The following is a 15207-nucleotide window of genomic DNA, read 5'->3' as shown; positions in this document are numbered from 1 at the left end:
TCCACAGCGCTTTAAAGCCTTCCTCTCCCCTTTGCTCACACCCACCTTTGCAAAAGGATTGCAGCAGTTCAGCTGTGCCCTGACCTGGGGTGACAGCCACAAAAAGATCTCCTCTGAAAGTGGGGAAGAAAACAGCCAGAAAGACAAGGGTAATGCATTGCAGCATGTGGTTTACTTAATGTAGCTTAGTGTTAATTATTTATGATAATTCATGACTTTCCCTAGTATATTGCCTAATGATATCTGTCATTGCAACAACAGTTAATAAACAACTCCCAGTTCTGCATGCAACCAGACCTACTGCATTATAATGAAAAATGTCTAATATTTCCTTTTCAATATTATTAGCCTACCCTTTCCAGCATTAATTCTCCACAGCTTTCTGCATCTCACTGCTTCCTTTCTTTCCCTCTCTCCCCCCTCCCCTTCCTGTCCCATTAAGCTTAAGACATTGACATGTGTTGTCATTCACTAACTGTACACAAGTACTACTGTACTATCGCAATGTGTTATAAATAGCACAGATTCAGGAGTACAGTTCATTCTGAAAAATTATCTTCAGAGATGACCTTTGAAACTCTCTTTCCTGTTTTTCACAGCATGCTCTGGATCATGATGCTCTTAATTTGGTGCAGTTTATTAATTACAAAAGAGCATAGAGGCTGAGCAGTAAGCAGAGGATTTAAACAATGAGGTAGATAATTAAAAAGGATTAATGAGGTGGATTAAATAAAGGGATTGAGGCCAAATGGAGCACAAATTTTCTAAACATTAGTGGCCTCAAAACTCTAGCATCCAAGGGCACATTCCTCTTTCCAGCAAGATGTTTGGTTTTTACCTAGAAGTGTCAGTCTTTCTTTCATACCAGGTTTATTAACGCAGTCCTAGGAGAGCTGAACAGCATCTACTGTCTCATCCGGTGGCCCTAAGTGCCCCTTCTATCCAGTACAGTTTCCCCAGCTGGTTTGCTTCCAACTCATTGCTGCACCTCCTTCTACAGACATGTTAAAAAAAATCCCAAAGCAGGTCATGGATGACACTAATCCTGTGCCTCTGCAAGCTGGTGAAGTGGTTCTCAAGAAAACAGGGAGAAAAATGGGGGAACAGAAGGGCTTGACTTGGATTCTGAAGCAGTAAGATCCTGCCTAATCCATCTCTAAAGCTCCTTGGCCAACACCATTCCTTCCTGTTGAAGGGCTCCTCTACACGCAAGTTTGGAGCTAAAAAAATCATGAAAAGACTGATGGAATTGTTCCCAAAAATTGCTGTCAAGGGATGGGGTTTATTTTTCCCTCCTTCCCCCCAAGCCAGCAGCGATTCCACTTCAAATCTGTGCAAAGCTTGGGGGTGCGCACAGAAAGCTGTGCAGGTGGTTGCAGAAACGGAGAGCCGTCCTCCAGAGCAGAAGGCCTAGACGATAAGGTACCGCGTCAGCTGTAGGTAGAGCAAAGGCTTATTGCTGTAATTGCTTATTGCTGAAGGGAGCTCAGTAAACATCTGGTACCTCTTGATCCTCAGCTGCCAATCCACTACCAGAAAATTTTGCATGTTATTTTGCAGACGGTGGAGGGAGGCATGAAAAGCTGGGAGAAATGCGTATTTCTGCCCCATGACCCTTCCCAGTGTACCTCACCTTTTTCTTAGTTGCAGAGCACTGTCCGGTCAACCGCTTATTTGCTTGCAGCGTAAAGCAATGTGCATCTACGGAATGAGTCTTATTTATTATTTTTCTATTTTTTGGCGTGACTTTGTAAGTAGAAATCACGTAATGCAGTAAGCTCAGCCTCCGGGCTGCCCGCGGCGGGCTGGCCCTGCCCCCTGCCGGAGCGTGCGCACACGGCGGCGGCGGGCGGCCCGCCCCGGCCCCGCCCCCTGGCCGGCCCCGGCCCCGCCCCCGGCCTCCAGAGGGGCGGGAGGTCGGGCTGGGACGGTTGGGTGCTGTCCGCGCTGCCGGGGTTGCGTGTCGGTCCGGCTTCGAGGGAGGCTTTTGTCCAGCTCCCGAGTGAGCGTTCGGTTCCGTAACGCTGCCGTGTTACTGCCACTAACCAGCCTACCGGGACCTGTACTATACCAGGAGCCGCGAGACGGCGCGCAGCCAAACCCTGACCCTAACGATAGCTACTGGCAGACACACGCTCTGTCAGACCACCTCGCTGCACAGCTGGACACACACCTGCAGCAGGCGAGGTTTCCTGAGGGTTTTGCCCTCCTCTCTAAACCTCCAGTCCTCTGCCATTGCCCCTGCCCTCCTCACCCTCTCCCTTTGCTTTCGTTTTGCCTCTTCTGGAAGCTCCCGCGTCATCCTCTGCTGAGAAATGCGGTTACTAGCATAGGCCCTGCTCCCTCCCGTCGCCCACAGGGCAGTAGGTGTCAGGAGTTGGTGGATTTAAACCTTTAATTCATTTCTGTGTATGTACTGTCTTTTCCTTAAGTATTATCTCAACCCCAGCACCTTTCACATTATGCCAAAAATCTGTAACAGCACAGGAATGCAAGACTCATGATAAATGTAATGTGACCTCTGGTTATAATCTCCTGTTAAGCAATGTTCAATAAAGAAAGTTGGTGTGGTGGTGTGCTATCAAACCCAGTAAAGGAGGATTTGCTGTGCTATCCTTTTCACTATTTATTCCTGGGCCTTTCTTGATTCGATGTAACACTTTGACGTTGTTCAAAACAGTATTCTATTTCACTGTGCTAGAAGTTTAGGGGCAAGCCCTGCCTCCAAATTGTATGACCACGCACCGTTCAGTGTCTATGGACACGGATCAGTGGATGCGCAGAGCTGTGCAGAACGGCCGAAGCACAGGACTCTGCAGCTGCACAACATGCTCTCCGTCTTGCCCAGCCCGACCCTGGGTGAAGCCTTCCCACCCAAAACACATTTTGGGCCCTCGGTGTGCACCAAGAGCACTCCCAGCACTTCCACACCGCTTGCCGCACAGGTTCACGCACCCCATCCCGCGGGCCTCCCCAGCGCCCTCGGCTGAGTCCTGCTACTGCTCTACTCATCCCGCCTCTGCCTCCAGGGAAGAGGTTCACCGGTGGGCAGCCTGAGCTGTTCCCAGCCGTGGCCTGCTCATGTCTTGTGGGAAACATCTGGTGATTAAAAAAGCCTCCGTAGGATCTGCACGGTCCTCTCCCCTCCGAGGGTCTCAGGCAATGCGGGCGAGCGCTTTGTTTCCGAACGCCGGCCCCCCGCGTTGGGGTTCCTCCCGCGGGACCGTGCGCCCGTCACCCGGGCAGGAGAGGTGCCGGCGCCTCCTCACAGCGCAGCGCTCAGCAGCACGGACCGTGCCCGCGCCCGCGCTCTGCCCCAGGCCGCCCGCCGGGGGACCGAGGGGCGGCGGGCAGGCACGGGCTCCCGCCGCTGGCTGCCTCTTACCGCAGCCGGTCACTAGGCTGATTTGGGTTGCCTAGCGACGTCATTTGGGTTTTCTTCAGCTAACGTGAGAGCCGGAGGCCCGGCAGGGAGGCAGGCAGGCACCGCCCGAGGCAGAAGGCTGCGGGCGAAGCGGGGTGCCGCGCTGCCGGTGCAGCGCCCGGCCCGGCCCGCTCCGCTCCCCTCCCCTCCCCTCCCGCCTCGCCGCGCCGCTGAGGAGAGGACGTGGGGACGGGCCCCGCCCCGCCCGGGCGGAGGCCGCCCCATCGGTGGCTCGGCCATCGGCTTCCCGCCCTCCGCTCGCGGGCTCGGTGGGATCGGCGCTCGCTTCCTCACCGCCAGGGCTGGGCGAGGGGAGAGGCAAGATGGCGGACAAGGCGCCCAGCGGCTCGCAGAAAGCCAGTGGGAAGGTGAGGCCGTTCCGCGGGGCGGCCCGCCGGTCCGCTCCGACGCCGGGGGGGGCACAGCCGCCGCCTGCCGGCGCGGCGGCGGAGGCCCGGGAGCGGCGGGGCGGCGAGGCGCGGGCGGCGCGGCCCGCTCCGTTCCTGCTCTTTGCCCGGGGTGACTGCGGGCCCCGGGAGGGGGTGGGGAGGCGGGAAGGGGGTGGCGCGGCGGGGCCGGGGGGGAGGCCCGGGCCTCTCGCGGGGCATCCCCGCTTCCCCGGAACGGTCCCGGGGCACGTTTCTGTCGCGGGCCGGCGGCAGCGGCCTCCTCGCGTCCCCGTGCCTCGGCGGAGGGATGCGGGGGCGGGGGAGCGGGGGCCCGGCGGCGCGCGCCGTGACTGCGGGCGCGGGTCGTCCTGTTCCAACCGGCGCGTCCCCGGCGTCGGATGCGGACGGTCGGTTAACGCCCGAGCCGTACCCGTACCCGTGCCCGTTTAGGTGTTTACTGGGCGCCCTGATCTCCCCCCCCCGTAGGCCGAAGCCCGCGTGGGGTTAGCTCCCAGCTGGCGAGTGCGGAGGAAAACGATGATTTGTGATCGAGCCTCTTCTTTTGATTTGCGACGAAATTACAAATTTCACAAAACCGCTGTGGTGTTCCCCGCTCTTTTCACTGCACCCCGCTCTACTTCCTGTAACTGTTGTTTGTTGGATTTGCAGACCAGAAGTCCAGGTAGTGCAGGAGTTCTGGCAAACTTGTCCAGAGCTGTGCGCTGAAACCAGCGCCTGGCTGCTCTCTAAGCATTGCCTCCTGCCGAGAGAGCAGTGGGAAGATAACGTTGTGGAGGACGCACTGGCACCTGATGGTTTGAGTATTAGCGATTAGTGACACCCTTTCACTCAGCTTTGTTGCAGGTTTTAGGCCAGAAGTATATAAATCTTCCAGGTTTTGGTGTGGAGTTGGGTTTTTTTGAGGTTGGTTTTGTTGTTGTTTTTTTTTTTTTGGTGAGTCTATAAATCGGTCATGGGAGGAGCCATGTTTTGGCTTAGGAATTTCCAGTGCTATATGGATTAATTTTTACAGATTTTTGTATTCAGCTAAAACAGGGTTGGGTTTTTTTTGTTGGGTTTTTTTTGTTGTTTTTTTGCTGCTAGGGAACTAGCTGAAATGTAGTTACCAAGAGCCTTTGCATGTTTACCCCGTTGGCGTTATTAGAGTAGGAGAGTTTTATTTTTATTTCCGTTTTATGATCTATTCCAAATATTGCCAGGAAACGTTGTTTTGGATTTTGCCTTTGGCTTAGAACTGCAAGTAAGAGCTGGACAGAAAACTTCAGTAGTAAAGTAGGTCTTAATTTAGGGAGAACAGCTTCCAGGGAATAAGATATTTTGGGATTTCAAATATCGTTAGACATAGAATAATAATTTAATTGTTGATTACTGCAACCGATAACATGGTACACAAAACCAACCCAGATATGATCCCTTTCTTTTCACAGTTACATCATAGAATTTTCTGTTTTGTCGTTTACTATTTCTGTACTGATGATATTCTTTTTTTTATATACAGTAATAGCTAATTTACAAGAATTGTTTTCTGTCCTAGATCTCAGTTCTGCAGAGGTATGTGCAGACACTTAACTCTTCATACTAAGTCATCCATCCCATTGAAGTCAGTGGGAGTACTAAAGAATGTAAAGTCAAACGTGTTAATCTGTCGAGGCCTGTTGAGGAGGTCCTGTATCTTGCCAGCTTCGTGCAGTTGCCCCTCACCCCTCAATTTCCCATTACTCTAGATGTATATGCTGTGTTTCCAGTAGTCTTTTTCCCATGCTTTACATTCTAGATCTTACTTGTTTTGTGTTGTCAGTATTATTCTGTGTGCCAAAGAAAATTGTGGTAGTACCTACATGGATCCATGAGAACACTTTTGTTGAAAAGTGAAATAAAATAAGACAAGCCTAGCTCTTGGGATTTATTTCCTTAAACCTCAACTTTCTTTGGGGGGTCGGGGTGTATGTGGTGTCTTTTTTTTTGTCACTGCATGAATGTTTGCGGTATGTATATACATAGAGATACTTTTCAGATGTCTGCAGAAAGAAGTATGACATAACAGTACTGAAATTAGTAATATTCTTATTTTTTGTAATGAATTTATTCACACGAGGATAAAAACGTGTATTTTTAGTTGAGTGTTTATAAATGTTCATGGTTTAACAATCTAAGTAAATAACCATTTTGCTCAATTTCTTAATTATTTATCAAACATTTTGATATTTTAGGATTCATTTACTTACATATTGAAATTGAAATTTTAGGCTCCATTTCTTCTGGTGCATTGTATTTGCAAGTTATAAGAATAATTGTACTTGCAAAACAAATATGTCTCATAGACTCCATAGGGTACGTTTCAGTGACAATTCCAAGATGTGCCTTTTCTGGTTTCTAGGCTACCTCCTGGGAAGACACAATGACATTTTATTTTCTGTGTTCTGTGAAGAGCTGTGGCCTAGCGATTGAAGGCTTTAACACTTACAATAAGATACAGTTTCTCCCCTTCAGAATGGGTGGTGGTTGTTTTTAGGTCTTACTGTCCAAGTACTGATTCTGAATGTCTAGCCAGTTATTTTGTTTTATAGTGTAAAATCAGGCTTATTTCAGTTAGGCATTATCTGTTTGATTCACTATTTGAAAACCATCACTGGGGATGGTACAGGTCCAGGAGCACCCGTTGCCTATGTCGCTGTGGTGGTAGCTGCTTTTTATGATACTGTCAGCTTCTCAATAAGTTTGAGAGTCTGTGATGTGAAAAGTGTTGCAAAAGCATCTGTTCCTCTGTCACTTTGAGGTTAGGATAGCAAGATATGTGTTTGAGACTTTCAGAAATCTAAATAGGAAAGAAGGACAAAATTAAGGAAGAGGAAATACAGATTGCCCAAGACTGCACAGGTCGTCAGTGTAGGATATGATTCTGAAGTGGCAGATACTGATTATATTCAGTTATTGTCTTGATGTAATGAAATATTCGCTGCTCAACGGCTTTGCCATCTTCTTATTTTATCTTCTGAGAACAGTGACTATATTGTACGTCCACTGTTCTCACATATAATACTGTACAAATTGTGTGCCATGTGGCAGAAGAGATTATCCACTGGGACCAAGGTGTAGGTTTCCCTTTTAAATTCTAAAAAAAGTTTTAACAACATTCCTTAATCTTAAATGCATTTCTCAGGCTTTGAGTAATTTATGTGTTAGTTAAATGTTGAAGAACAGTGATTACTTGCTTGTAAATGGACAGGTTTCCTTGGTAAGTTAGAGTGTATGAAGAGTGACGATGTAAAGTCTGTATGTATGGTGAATTCCAGTTAGATGTAGCATTCTGCAGGATGGTGAAACTCATGATCTTTAACTTTCCCTGTAGTATTGTTCAACTGGTGACTAGGAGCAGGACATGCACAAGTGTGTTCCTCTGTTGATGGAAATGTAAAAGGAGGTGTCCTTCTCATGTCCTCTCTGGCAGTAGAAAGTTAAATGCTAGCAGCTCCTGTTCATCCGAGTTTAAGGTTATAATGGAATAGCATTCCTTGCAAGTAGTTTGGAGAAAACCATTTTCCATTTACTTTTGTGTCTGCAAGTGATGTCTATTTAAATAGCAAATAATACTAATTTACGCTATTCCAGTAAATATGAAGAGTAAATAGATTAGCTATAAAATATTTTGCAGGTGTTTGCAAGCATTTGTTTTCTGGACAGTTTGATAAAGGAAGATGAAAAAAGTTGGGGTGGGAACCTCTCTGCCTTTGTTGGATTTTAACATCTTTAAATTAAGCTGTGATTCCATTTGCTTTTCCTTGGTAACAGTGCTGACACAAACCAGTCCCAGCTGTAGCTACTTTTTCCCTCCCAAACACTGTCCTCTTCAGTTGATTTGGCATGATTTGGGCAGGGGGTGGGTGTGCAGAGGGCCTACTGACTTTATTTGGGTTTTCTTCTGCTAATGTGAGAGCAAGAGGCCCTGGAGGGACCTACTGTGAATTGCAAACTGGTTTGGCTGAACCTCCCCAACACTCTCTTAGTAACACACCTATATAGGTGATCAGTTAGATTGGGAAAAGTGATCTAGTTTAGTGTGAGCAGCTGCCCAGCATGGGGGCAGAGTCAATGGAAAGTGTTGAAGCAGGGCAAGAGTGTCTTATGCCAGAGTTTCTTGTAAACAGTTTACCCTGAAGCTATTAGTTTTTGCAAGGCTTTTATTTATGTTTAAGTTGTAGCCAGTACAGTTGTAAAAATAACATTCAGCATTTGGAAGGCCCACAGACTGTTTCCTGGGTTTTACTAGCAGCTCTTGTGCTTTTGTTGCTCTTTGTTGTTTTACTAAATTGCATCAGTATTAATTAAAAAAGAAAAAAAAAGTTGTTTGCTTATGTTATAGAGTGTATTTTAAATATTTATGAAATAACATGATTGTGCCAGTTTTACCTAGGGATCATTAAATTTGGAGAAACTATGAAGAGCTGGATTTGTGGGCACTTGCACTGCTGACAGGAAGGAGAGAGCAGCTGGGAGAGCAGTTGTCTCTTCTCTGTTTTCTTTGGAAGCTGCCATGAAGCTGGAAGAAAATTTAAACATCAGAATCTGAGAGAGGGCTCTTTGCTTTGGCTTTCTGATAAGAATTTGTCATAAATCTTATTTGTATGGTCCTTTTGAAGATTTTTTTTCTTCTTCTTCTTTTGAAGGTTGAGTAAACTTGGCTAGACTCAGTAATGGAGCTTTGAGTGACCGGACCTCCAAGACTGTGGTTTGACAATGCCATATTTTACTGGAATGCCATTTCAGCAGCCTGCATTGCTACTTAAGTTTATGCTGGCACAGTTCTTTGAGGGACCGGTGTAGTGAAAGTGATTGAGAAAGTGATCCAGCTGCAAAATAGTCTGGGTTGGGGGGGGGAGGGGAGAGGAAGGTTTCATGCAGAGTGGTAGAGGCAGTGAATTGGGGGTAAGAGGACATTGGTAGATTGTTTATGCTGGCAATGACTGAAAGATGGACTCATCACATTTTTTATGTTAGTGTTCTGAACATGAAGGAGCTATCTTCGCATCTCAGACATCATCAGGTGCAGGACAGAGCTTTGAGTATGTTTCTTCCAACAGTTAGTCCAGTTGAGCTACTTAACATGATGAGAAGAGTCAAAAATAATCCTGTTCCAGGTTTCAAGACAGGTGGGCAGCATCTTCTGAAATACTCCTCTCTGTGAATGTTAGAAAGACACTGTGATTCTGCTGAGTCAACTCAGCTGGTGTAACTCTTAAGGAAACAAAATCATCCCTTTTGTCAGTGCAGATGGATGTAAAGTGCAGTGCTGTGAGAATTAGTTTTTTAAATAATTGCTATTTAGAAACTGGCAGACAGCAATGTGTAACTTTGTCAAGAATCGTTTCATCTTGTGCTTGGTGGGTACAGTTGCTTGGATGGTCAGAAGCAGTACCAAAGGTATGAACTAAATTTATAGATGGGAAGAGAAGACCTTAAAAATAAGAACTGTTTAAGGAGGAGAATAATGTGGATCTGCAAAGCTGCTAGTTGCTGTGGGATAAAGTTGGTCTGAAAGCTAAAATTGCTTTTAGAAGTTTTCAGAGTGCACCTTGGTAGAAATTCTGTTGCTGGGCTAATGTTTGGGGTGGCTTGCTCCACGGTGCCATGGTCCCTGGTGGTGGATTGGGGAGCGCTGCTGTACTTCTAGCTCAGTGACTTCCAGACTACTTTGATCATTGGCCTGCTTTCCCACTGTTAGCCTGCAGAATCTCTGCGTGCTACTGTGCATTAAAAGCCTTTCTGAGCAATATCATCTGCTCTGTTGCTGGAGAAACAGATGTAGTGTCTGTTACTTTTTTTATGTTCTTCCTTGGCATATTGTGTCTTAAGTGTCATTGTACTGAGCATTAGTACTGTTTGTTACTGTGTGTAATGTCTTGTTTGTTGTCCTCCCTGTAAGCAGCTTCCCTGTTGGAAGGTGTCACTTTCCAAAACTTCTGTAAATGAAACAGATGTGGAGAACTGAGAAACGGTCATTTCATTCTGCTGTTGCCAAACAACCTCCTTCCCCCAAGCAGTGCTAGGTATCGACTCCGCTGGTACACTGAGGCAGGTGGCATTGTATCAGTCCACCTTTGAGATTTATCTTTTTAACTGCAGGTCTGAAAAATTTATTTTTTTTTTAAGGGTGGAATTGTAACTGATGTGTTGGTTGCCACAGGGTGGCAGCTGGCAGCAGGAAGAATGCTGTTTTCAAGCTCTGAAATTCTTTTTCACAGTGTCATTCTTTTATCTGTGTCATGTGCTATACATTCATAAACTCTCTGGGAGAGGACAGGTTTCCTTAAGCTACATTTTTCAGTACATAGAACTGTGGATAACAGATTACTGATTTGAGTGCCGTAGGTAGTTGTGAATCACAAAAAAATCCAGCACTAAATACAGAGGAGAAGTTTGCAGCAAGTGGTATTAGTAAAAGATGCTTGTGATACTTGCTTTGACGTGTATTTTAATGAACTACTACTGGTGCATGTGGACTAGACTTTTTATTAACTTCTGTGCAAAGATGTGCCTTGTGAGTAATGTATATGGGGTTGCAGGTAAGTGGATTTGGGAGGTCTTTGAGAGTAAGGCACAATTGGGTTTTTTGTTTGTTTTTTTCCCCCTTTCTTAAAAAACTAAACAAACATATTCCTAGGAGCCTTTTGCTTCTCCCTTTTAAGGGTTGTATCTTTGTGTCTCTCTTTACCTTTGTGGACTTAGTACTGGTTCTTGCAGTGCTGTCTACCATTTTTTACTGTAAAAAATAGGAATATACTTGTCCAAAGATAAATGTCTCTATCTTAATTGATGAAAAAGCATGGTGCAAAATGAAAATGAGGTCTAGTAAATTATCTTCTAGAGTAGCAATTGGTGCTTGTCCGTTTTGGAAGGCTGGAGGTGAGCACTGTATATTACTATCTGGTAGAAACTATAAATTTCTGGTAATAAGGAGAAGTGCTAATGTTCTGTAACTAATGAACAGATTTCAGTTAATGCAAATGTTTTACTTTGACTTAAATTTCAATTTAGATGTGAATTGTGCATCAGGCAGTTATGTCTTAATAGTAAATGCTATGTCAGTGAGGTTTTCTGACATTTAGGCATTACATAATTTAAAAGTGTGTTCAGTCCAGTTTGTTGGAGTATTCTCCATCACTTTAAAGTCAGGTTTTTAAATGACTTTAAAAAAGCCTATGCAAATTTTTTATATACGCTGGTTTATGCATTAAAGTTTAGTTACAGTTTAAAGTAATCATGTATCTACTCACCAGTTGGACTTAAATTAGTGTTCTTGAGGTGGCCAGCTTCCATCTATGCACAACATACTAAGAGCAGTTTTGTAAATGATTTTATAGTAAGGCAAATATAATCAAGTACTTCAATCTCTAACAGCCTTTAATGACAACTCTTGCAGATTCAGTGTAACGAACTTTTTTTTTCCTTGCAGTGGTGTTAGTGGCATATTTACAAAATCCAGCTGTGGAAATTCAGATGTTTTTAATGGTAGCAAGAACAGTCTATCTTTAATCCCTTATTTGCCTTGTATTGACATTGTTCATGCTGTGACCCTGTTCAGGTATATCGTTAAAATACATTACATGTATCTTTGTTCTTGTGTGTTTGGACGTTGAAGTTGAAATGAAAATCACATTCAAAGGACTGAGTAAAAAAAACAGAGGTTGTTTGTCTGTTTCTGTGGCTCACCTCCTCTTCATTCTTTCTTCAGGTCAGAGTGCCAGATGCAGTACATACCACTGGATCTGCTGATACACATGTAAGTCCAAAATATTTAAAACCAACAACAACGAAACTCAAAAACATTCAACCAAACCCACAAACTCAAAATAGGCCTGTTCTCTAAAGAAAACTAGTTGCTGCAGGCAGACTCTGGTGCATTGGGTATCTAATCTTGTAGGTGTTTGTAAATGAACCATTGATTTTTTTTCACGTTTAAAAATATTCCTTGAAACTTTCAAACAACCACTAGTGTAGGAAGCTCTGCTGCATGATATTGCATTCATAATAGATACTTGAACAGGAAGAACGTGTAAGTACTCTATATGTCTATCTCTTATGCTGAGAAATAGTTTACAAGGTGATTAATCATAAGAGTCACTGTATATTGAAGTGTCTGTTTATATACAGTCAGCTTTTCAAAAATGAGATAGTGTGGCCCCAACTTCATCCTTTATTTTTCTTTCTACCAGAATATACTTAAAGCAAAAGGTAAGAATAATTACCTAGTCTTGCCCCCCTCCCTGCCCCAAAGAGACCTTTGCAGGGTCATGTGGTTGGTATGTTGCTTGAAGGCCTACCTGTTTCTGAGCTAAAATTAAAACAGGTAGCAAGAGCCAAACAGACCGTTAATACCAGACAATTCATTCCATGGTTTGGATTTTCTTCAAGATTTCAGTTTGATTTTTGTGTATGAAAAAGTCAATTACCAGCTGTTAAAATGCTTGTAAGATAATGTTATTCAAGTTGTGATAGCAGAAACTTTTCCTAAAGAAGTAGATCCTTTTATTGATTTGCTTTACTTGCTGTATTTTGGAAAATTACTCTTAAATCTCTTTTGAATGTTTTGTGTTGTCAATGGGACTGGGACTTCAGTACTTTGTGCCGCCTTACAGTCAATGCAGTGTTATGTTTAGTGGGAGTTTGCTTTCGTGCAGTGATTTGATTACTCAGCTAGAAGTTTTCTCTTTGCTTCCATCATTTGCTTTACCCTTTTCACTGTATTATTTTCTGTTTTTTGAAGGAGGAAGGCCTTCAAGTTTTGTATAGCTCTGTTAGGAATTCTGTGAGGCTGCATATGGTTAATAATAACGTTAAAATTGCCTACTGGAATGTAACTAGCAGGCACAAATGAGTTCAATCCTATTAACTTTATGTTGCTCCAGCCACTTTGAAGGTATTGTGATTTTTTTTTTTTTCTGAGACCCTTTCTAAACTGAGGAGATCTTAGTGCCAGAACTCTTGTTACCTTACAGCTGCTTCCCTTATGTCACTAGAACATATATTCATGTGGATGATCTGCAGGTATCCTGTGACATTACTGTGAGAGATTATTTCCTGATGACAGGATAAGCCTTGGGTAGGAGTGTGGTATTTGTTTTGTCTGCATTCCTGTGCCACAGCAGTATGCCTACGTTTTGCCAAGGTTGTATATTGTTTGTCTTACTGAAATACTGTCTTTCAGAAACAGGAAAACTGGATTTTATTAACTTTAAAAACACACAGATGCATGAAAAGCTCCTCATAAACCTGTCACAGCAGCTCATGTTGATAAACATAGTGTCATAAACCAGATAACTCCACAGACAACACTGCATTAATTTGTAACTGATAGTGTTCCTTTTGGTGATGAAGTAGGGAACATTTTTCAAAGAAATATGAGCTATTTTGGTCATAGGCTTGGCACAGATCTAAGAGGTGTTTGTGATACTAAACAAGGATTATAAACTGAAGGTATTTCAAACAGTTGTTTTTTCACAGTGCTTTAATATGTAAAAAATTCTGAATAGGAAGCTGATACTAGAAACAAAACTCTTTACAAAGAAAATTCCTAGAGGAAACTCTTTTTGCAGTTGGCATCTGTGATTTTTTTTAATAATATGACAGTTAAGTTGTTCACCTTATTTGTCTTGATGTCTTATAAGTTGAGCTGTGGGTTTTTTTTTTAAGAACTGTCATTGCAAGAGTGGTAGTTTTAAGCATCACTGTGCACTGTGTAAGAGCATCAAAAATATCAAATATAAAAAATAACAAATACCTTTTTTATCAAAAAGATAAAGGATAATAGCTTATTTTTTGCTCTTCCGGGGCTTTTTTCTTGTTCTTGTGCTGATTCTTTATGAATTACTTTGTCAAGCTAGGATTTTCCAGAGAATTTTCTTACCTTTTCTTTCCTTTCCTTTCCTTCCCATTGCCGATATCTTTTGAACATGGTCTTCATCCTGTTGTCTTTCCTCTCTCAATGCTTTACTGTCTGTTAACTACCTAAATAGAATCTTAAGAATTCTAATTCCGTGCTCTGCGGAAATGACTGTTACATGGAGTCCTTCCTTCATCAGGGTTTCAAGAAGGGAGGAATGGAGGTTAAAGTACCTAAAATAGAATCAAGGAGCTAAATGTGAGGTCTTTTGTTTTATTTAATTAGTATTGAAAACCTCAAGAATGCATTTTCTTCTTCAAGCAAAAATACTACACTTAACCTTGAAGTACAACTGAAATTTAGCATCCATCTTGTTCTTCAGTTACACCTGTTCAGTCTTGCACAAACATTCTTCTGGCCAAAATAGAAAAGCTTTTAGAACTTTTCTTTGTTGGTGGTTTTTTTTGGTTTTTTTTCTCTCTCCTGGAAATTGCAAGGATCAAGAAGTAACTGTAGTGCAGAGCATCTATTTCCAAAGGTTAGAAACTGTGTGTTGTGTAGTGATAAGATCTCCAGGCTCTTACAGCAAGTACCCTTCAGATTTCAGCTGTGTTTGAATGGTGAATTAAAAGCTTTCTCATTAAACCAAGAATGATTTGTGTTTAAAAAAACCATAGATTTAATTTTTTTTGGTGGTATTAGATAACAGCAAGTTCAGAGAGAAGTACAGGAAGCCTTTTTTTTGTTTTGTTTAGGTTAAGTCACTTCAGGTAGGAAGTTTCTGGTCTAGACCAAGGTAAAGAGTAAATTTAATTGTTTTGTGAACAGTTTAATGTTTGTTTTCTTACACCTTTTGCAGCCTCTAATGGAAAGCAAACTTAAAGCATTCAGTATTGGCAAAATGAGTGCTGCCAAACGGACTTTAAGCAAGAAGGAGCAAGAAGAATTAAAAAAGAAGGTAATGTTATATAATTAAAATTTTATTTTGTATGCAGAGCTGAAATAAGTTTGCTTATAGATTACAACCAGGTTTACCACCAAGTTTCTTTATTTTGATAATTGTAGCTTTCTAAGAACAAAAGTGAATTGTATTTACATGTTTAATTTGTTCTTGGTATCCATGGCATTAAGATAAGAGAGGCAGGCTTGCTTCTCTTTCTTTCTGTGTGAGAAATCAGGTTCTCTGGCTTCCTGAAATACTGAACTACAGGAATCCATTGATTGTTGTATTGCTCAGAATGAAGACAGCTATCACCTTAGGTTATTTTCTGTTCTTGATTTGCTCTCTATCATTGGATTTCAGTAATTAGAAAAGAGTACCTGTCATCTCTGAAATTGTTTCAGTATGCATTCATGTTATTCTTTAAAACGTATTTTTGTCTAATGACTATTTTTTGAATTAATAAAAACATTAAAATTTGATGCTGAATTTTAGGATGCTCAGGAGCATCCAAATTTTAGGAAATATGTAGCTTATAGTTGGTAAGATGGAAGTT

The 15207-nt window shown here is 42.9% G+C and overlaps 1 protein-coding gene across 6 annotated transcripts in view; it reads left to right on the top strand.

Moving 5' to 3' along the window:
* The first annotated feature begins 3678 nt into the window (after window positions 1-3678).
* Window positions 3679-15207, top strand: part of U2SURP (U2 snRNP associated SURP domain containing) — a 46107-nt gene continuing 34578 nt past the window's right edge. For 3 of the 6 annotated variants that reach the window (XM_075031734.1, XM_075031733.1, XM_075031730.1), the window contains exons 1-3: window positions 3679-3792; window positions 11564-11611; window positions 14571-14669. In XM_075031734.1, the coding sequence (XP_074887835.1) occupies window positions 3748-3792; window positions 11564-11611; window positions 14571-14669 (192 nt within the window). In that variant the 5' untranslated portion in view covers window positions 3679-3747. The remainder of the gene's footprint in view (window positions 3793-11563; window positions 11612-14570; window positions 14670-15207) is intronic. The other 3 variants (XM_075031732.1, XM_075031735.1, XM_075031731.1) reach the window with 1 other exon arrangement.

Source organism: Buteo buteo, chromosome 7 (assembly GCF_964188355.1).
Source record: "Buteo buteo chromosome 7, bButBut1.hap1.1, whole genome shotgun sequence".
In the NCBI taxonomy this organism is placed as follows: domain Eukaryota; kingdom Metazoa; phylum Chordata; class Aves; order Accipitriformes; family Accipitridae; genus Buteo; species Buteo buteo.
Note: the sequence above shows the minus strand (reverse complement) of the source record. Positions and strands in the feature narration are given on the sequence as shown.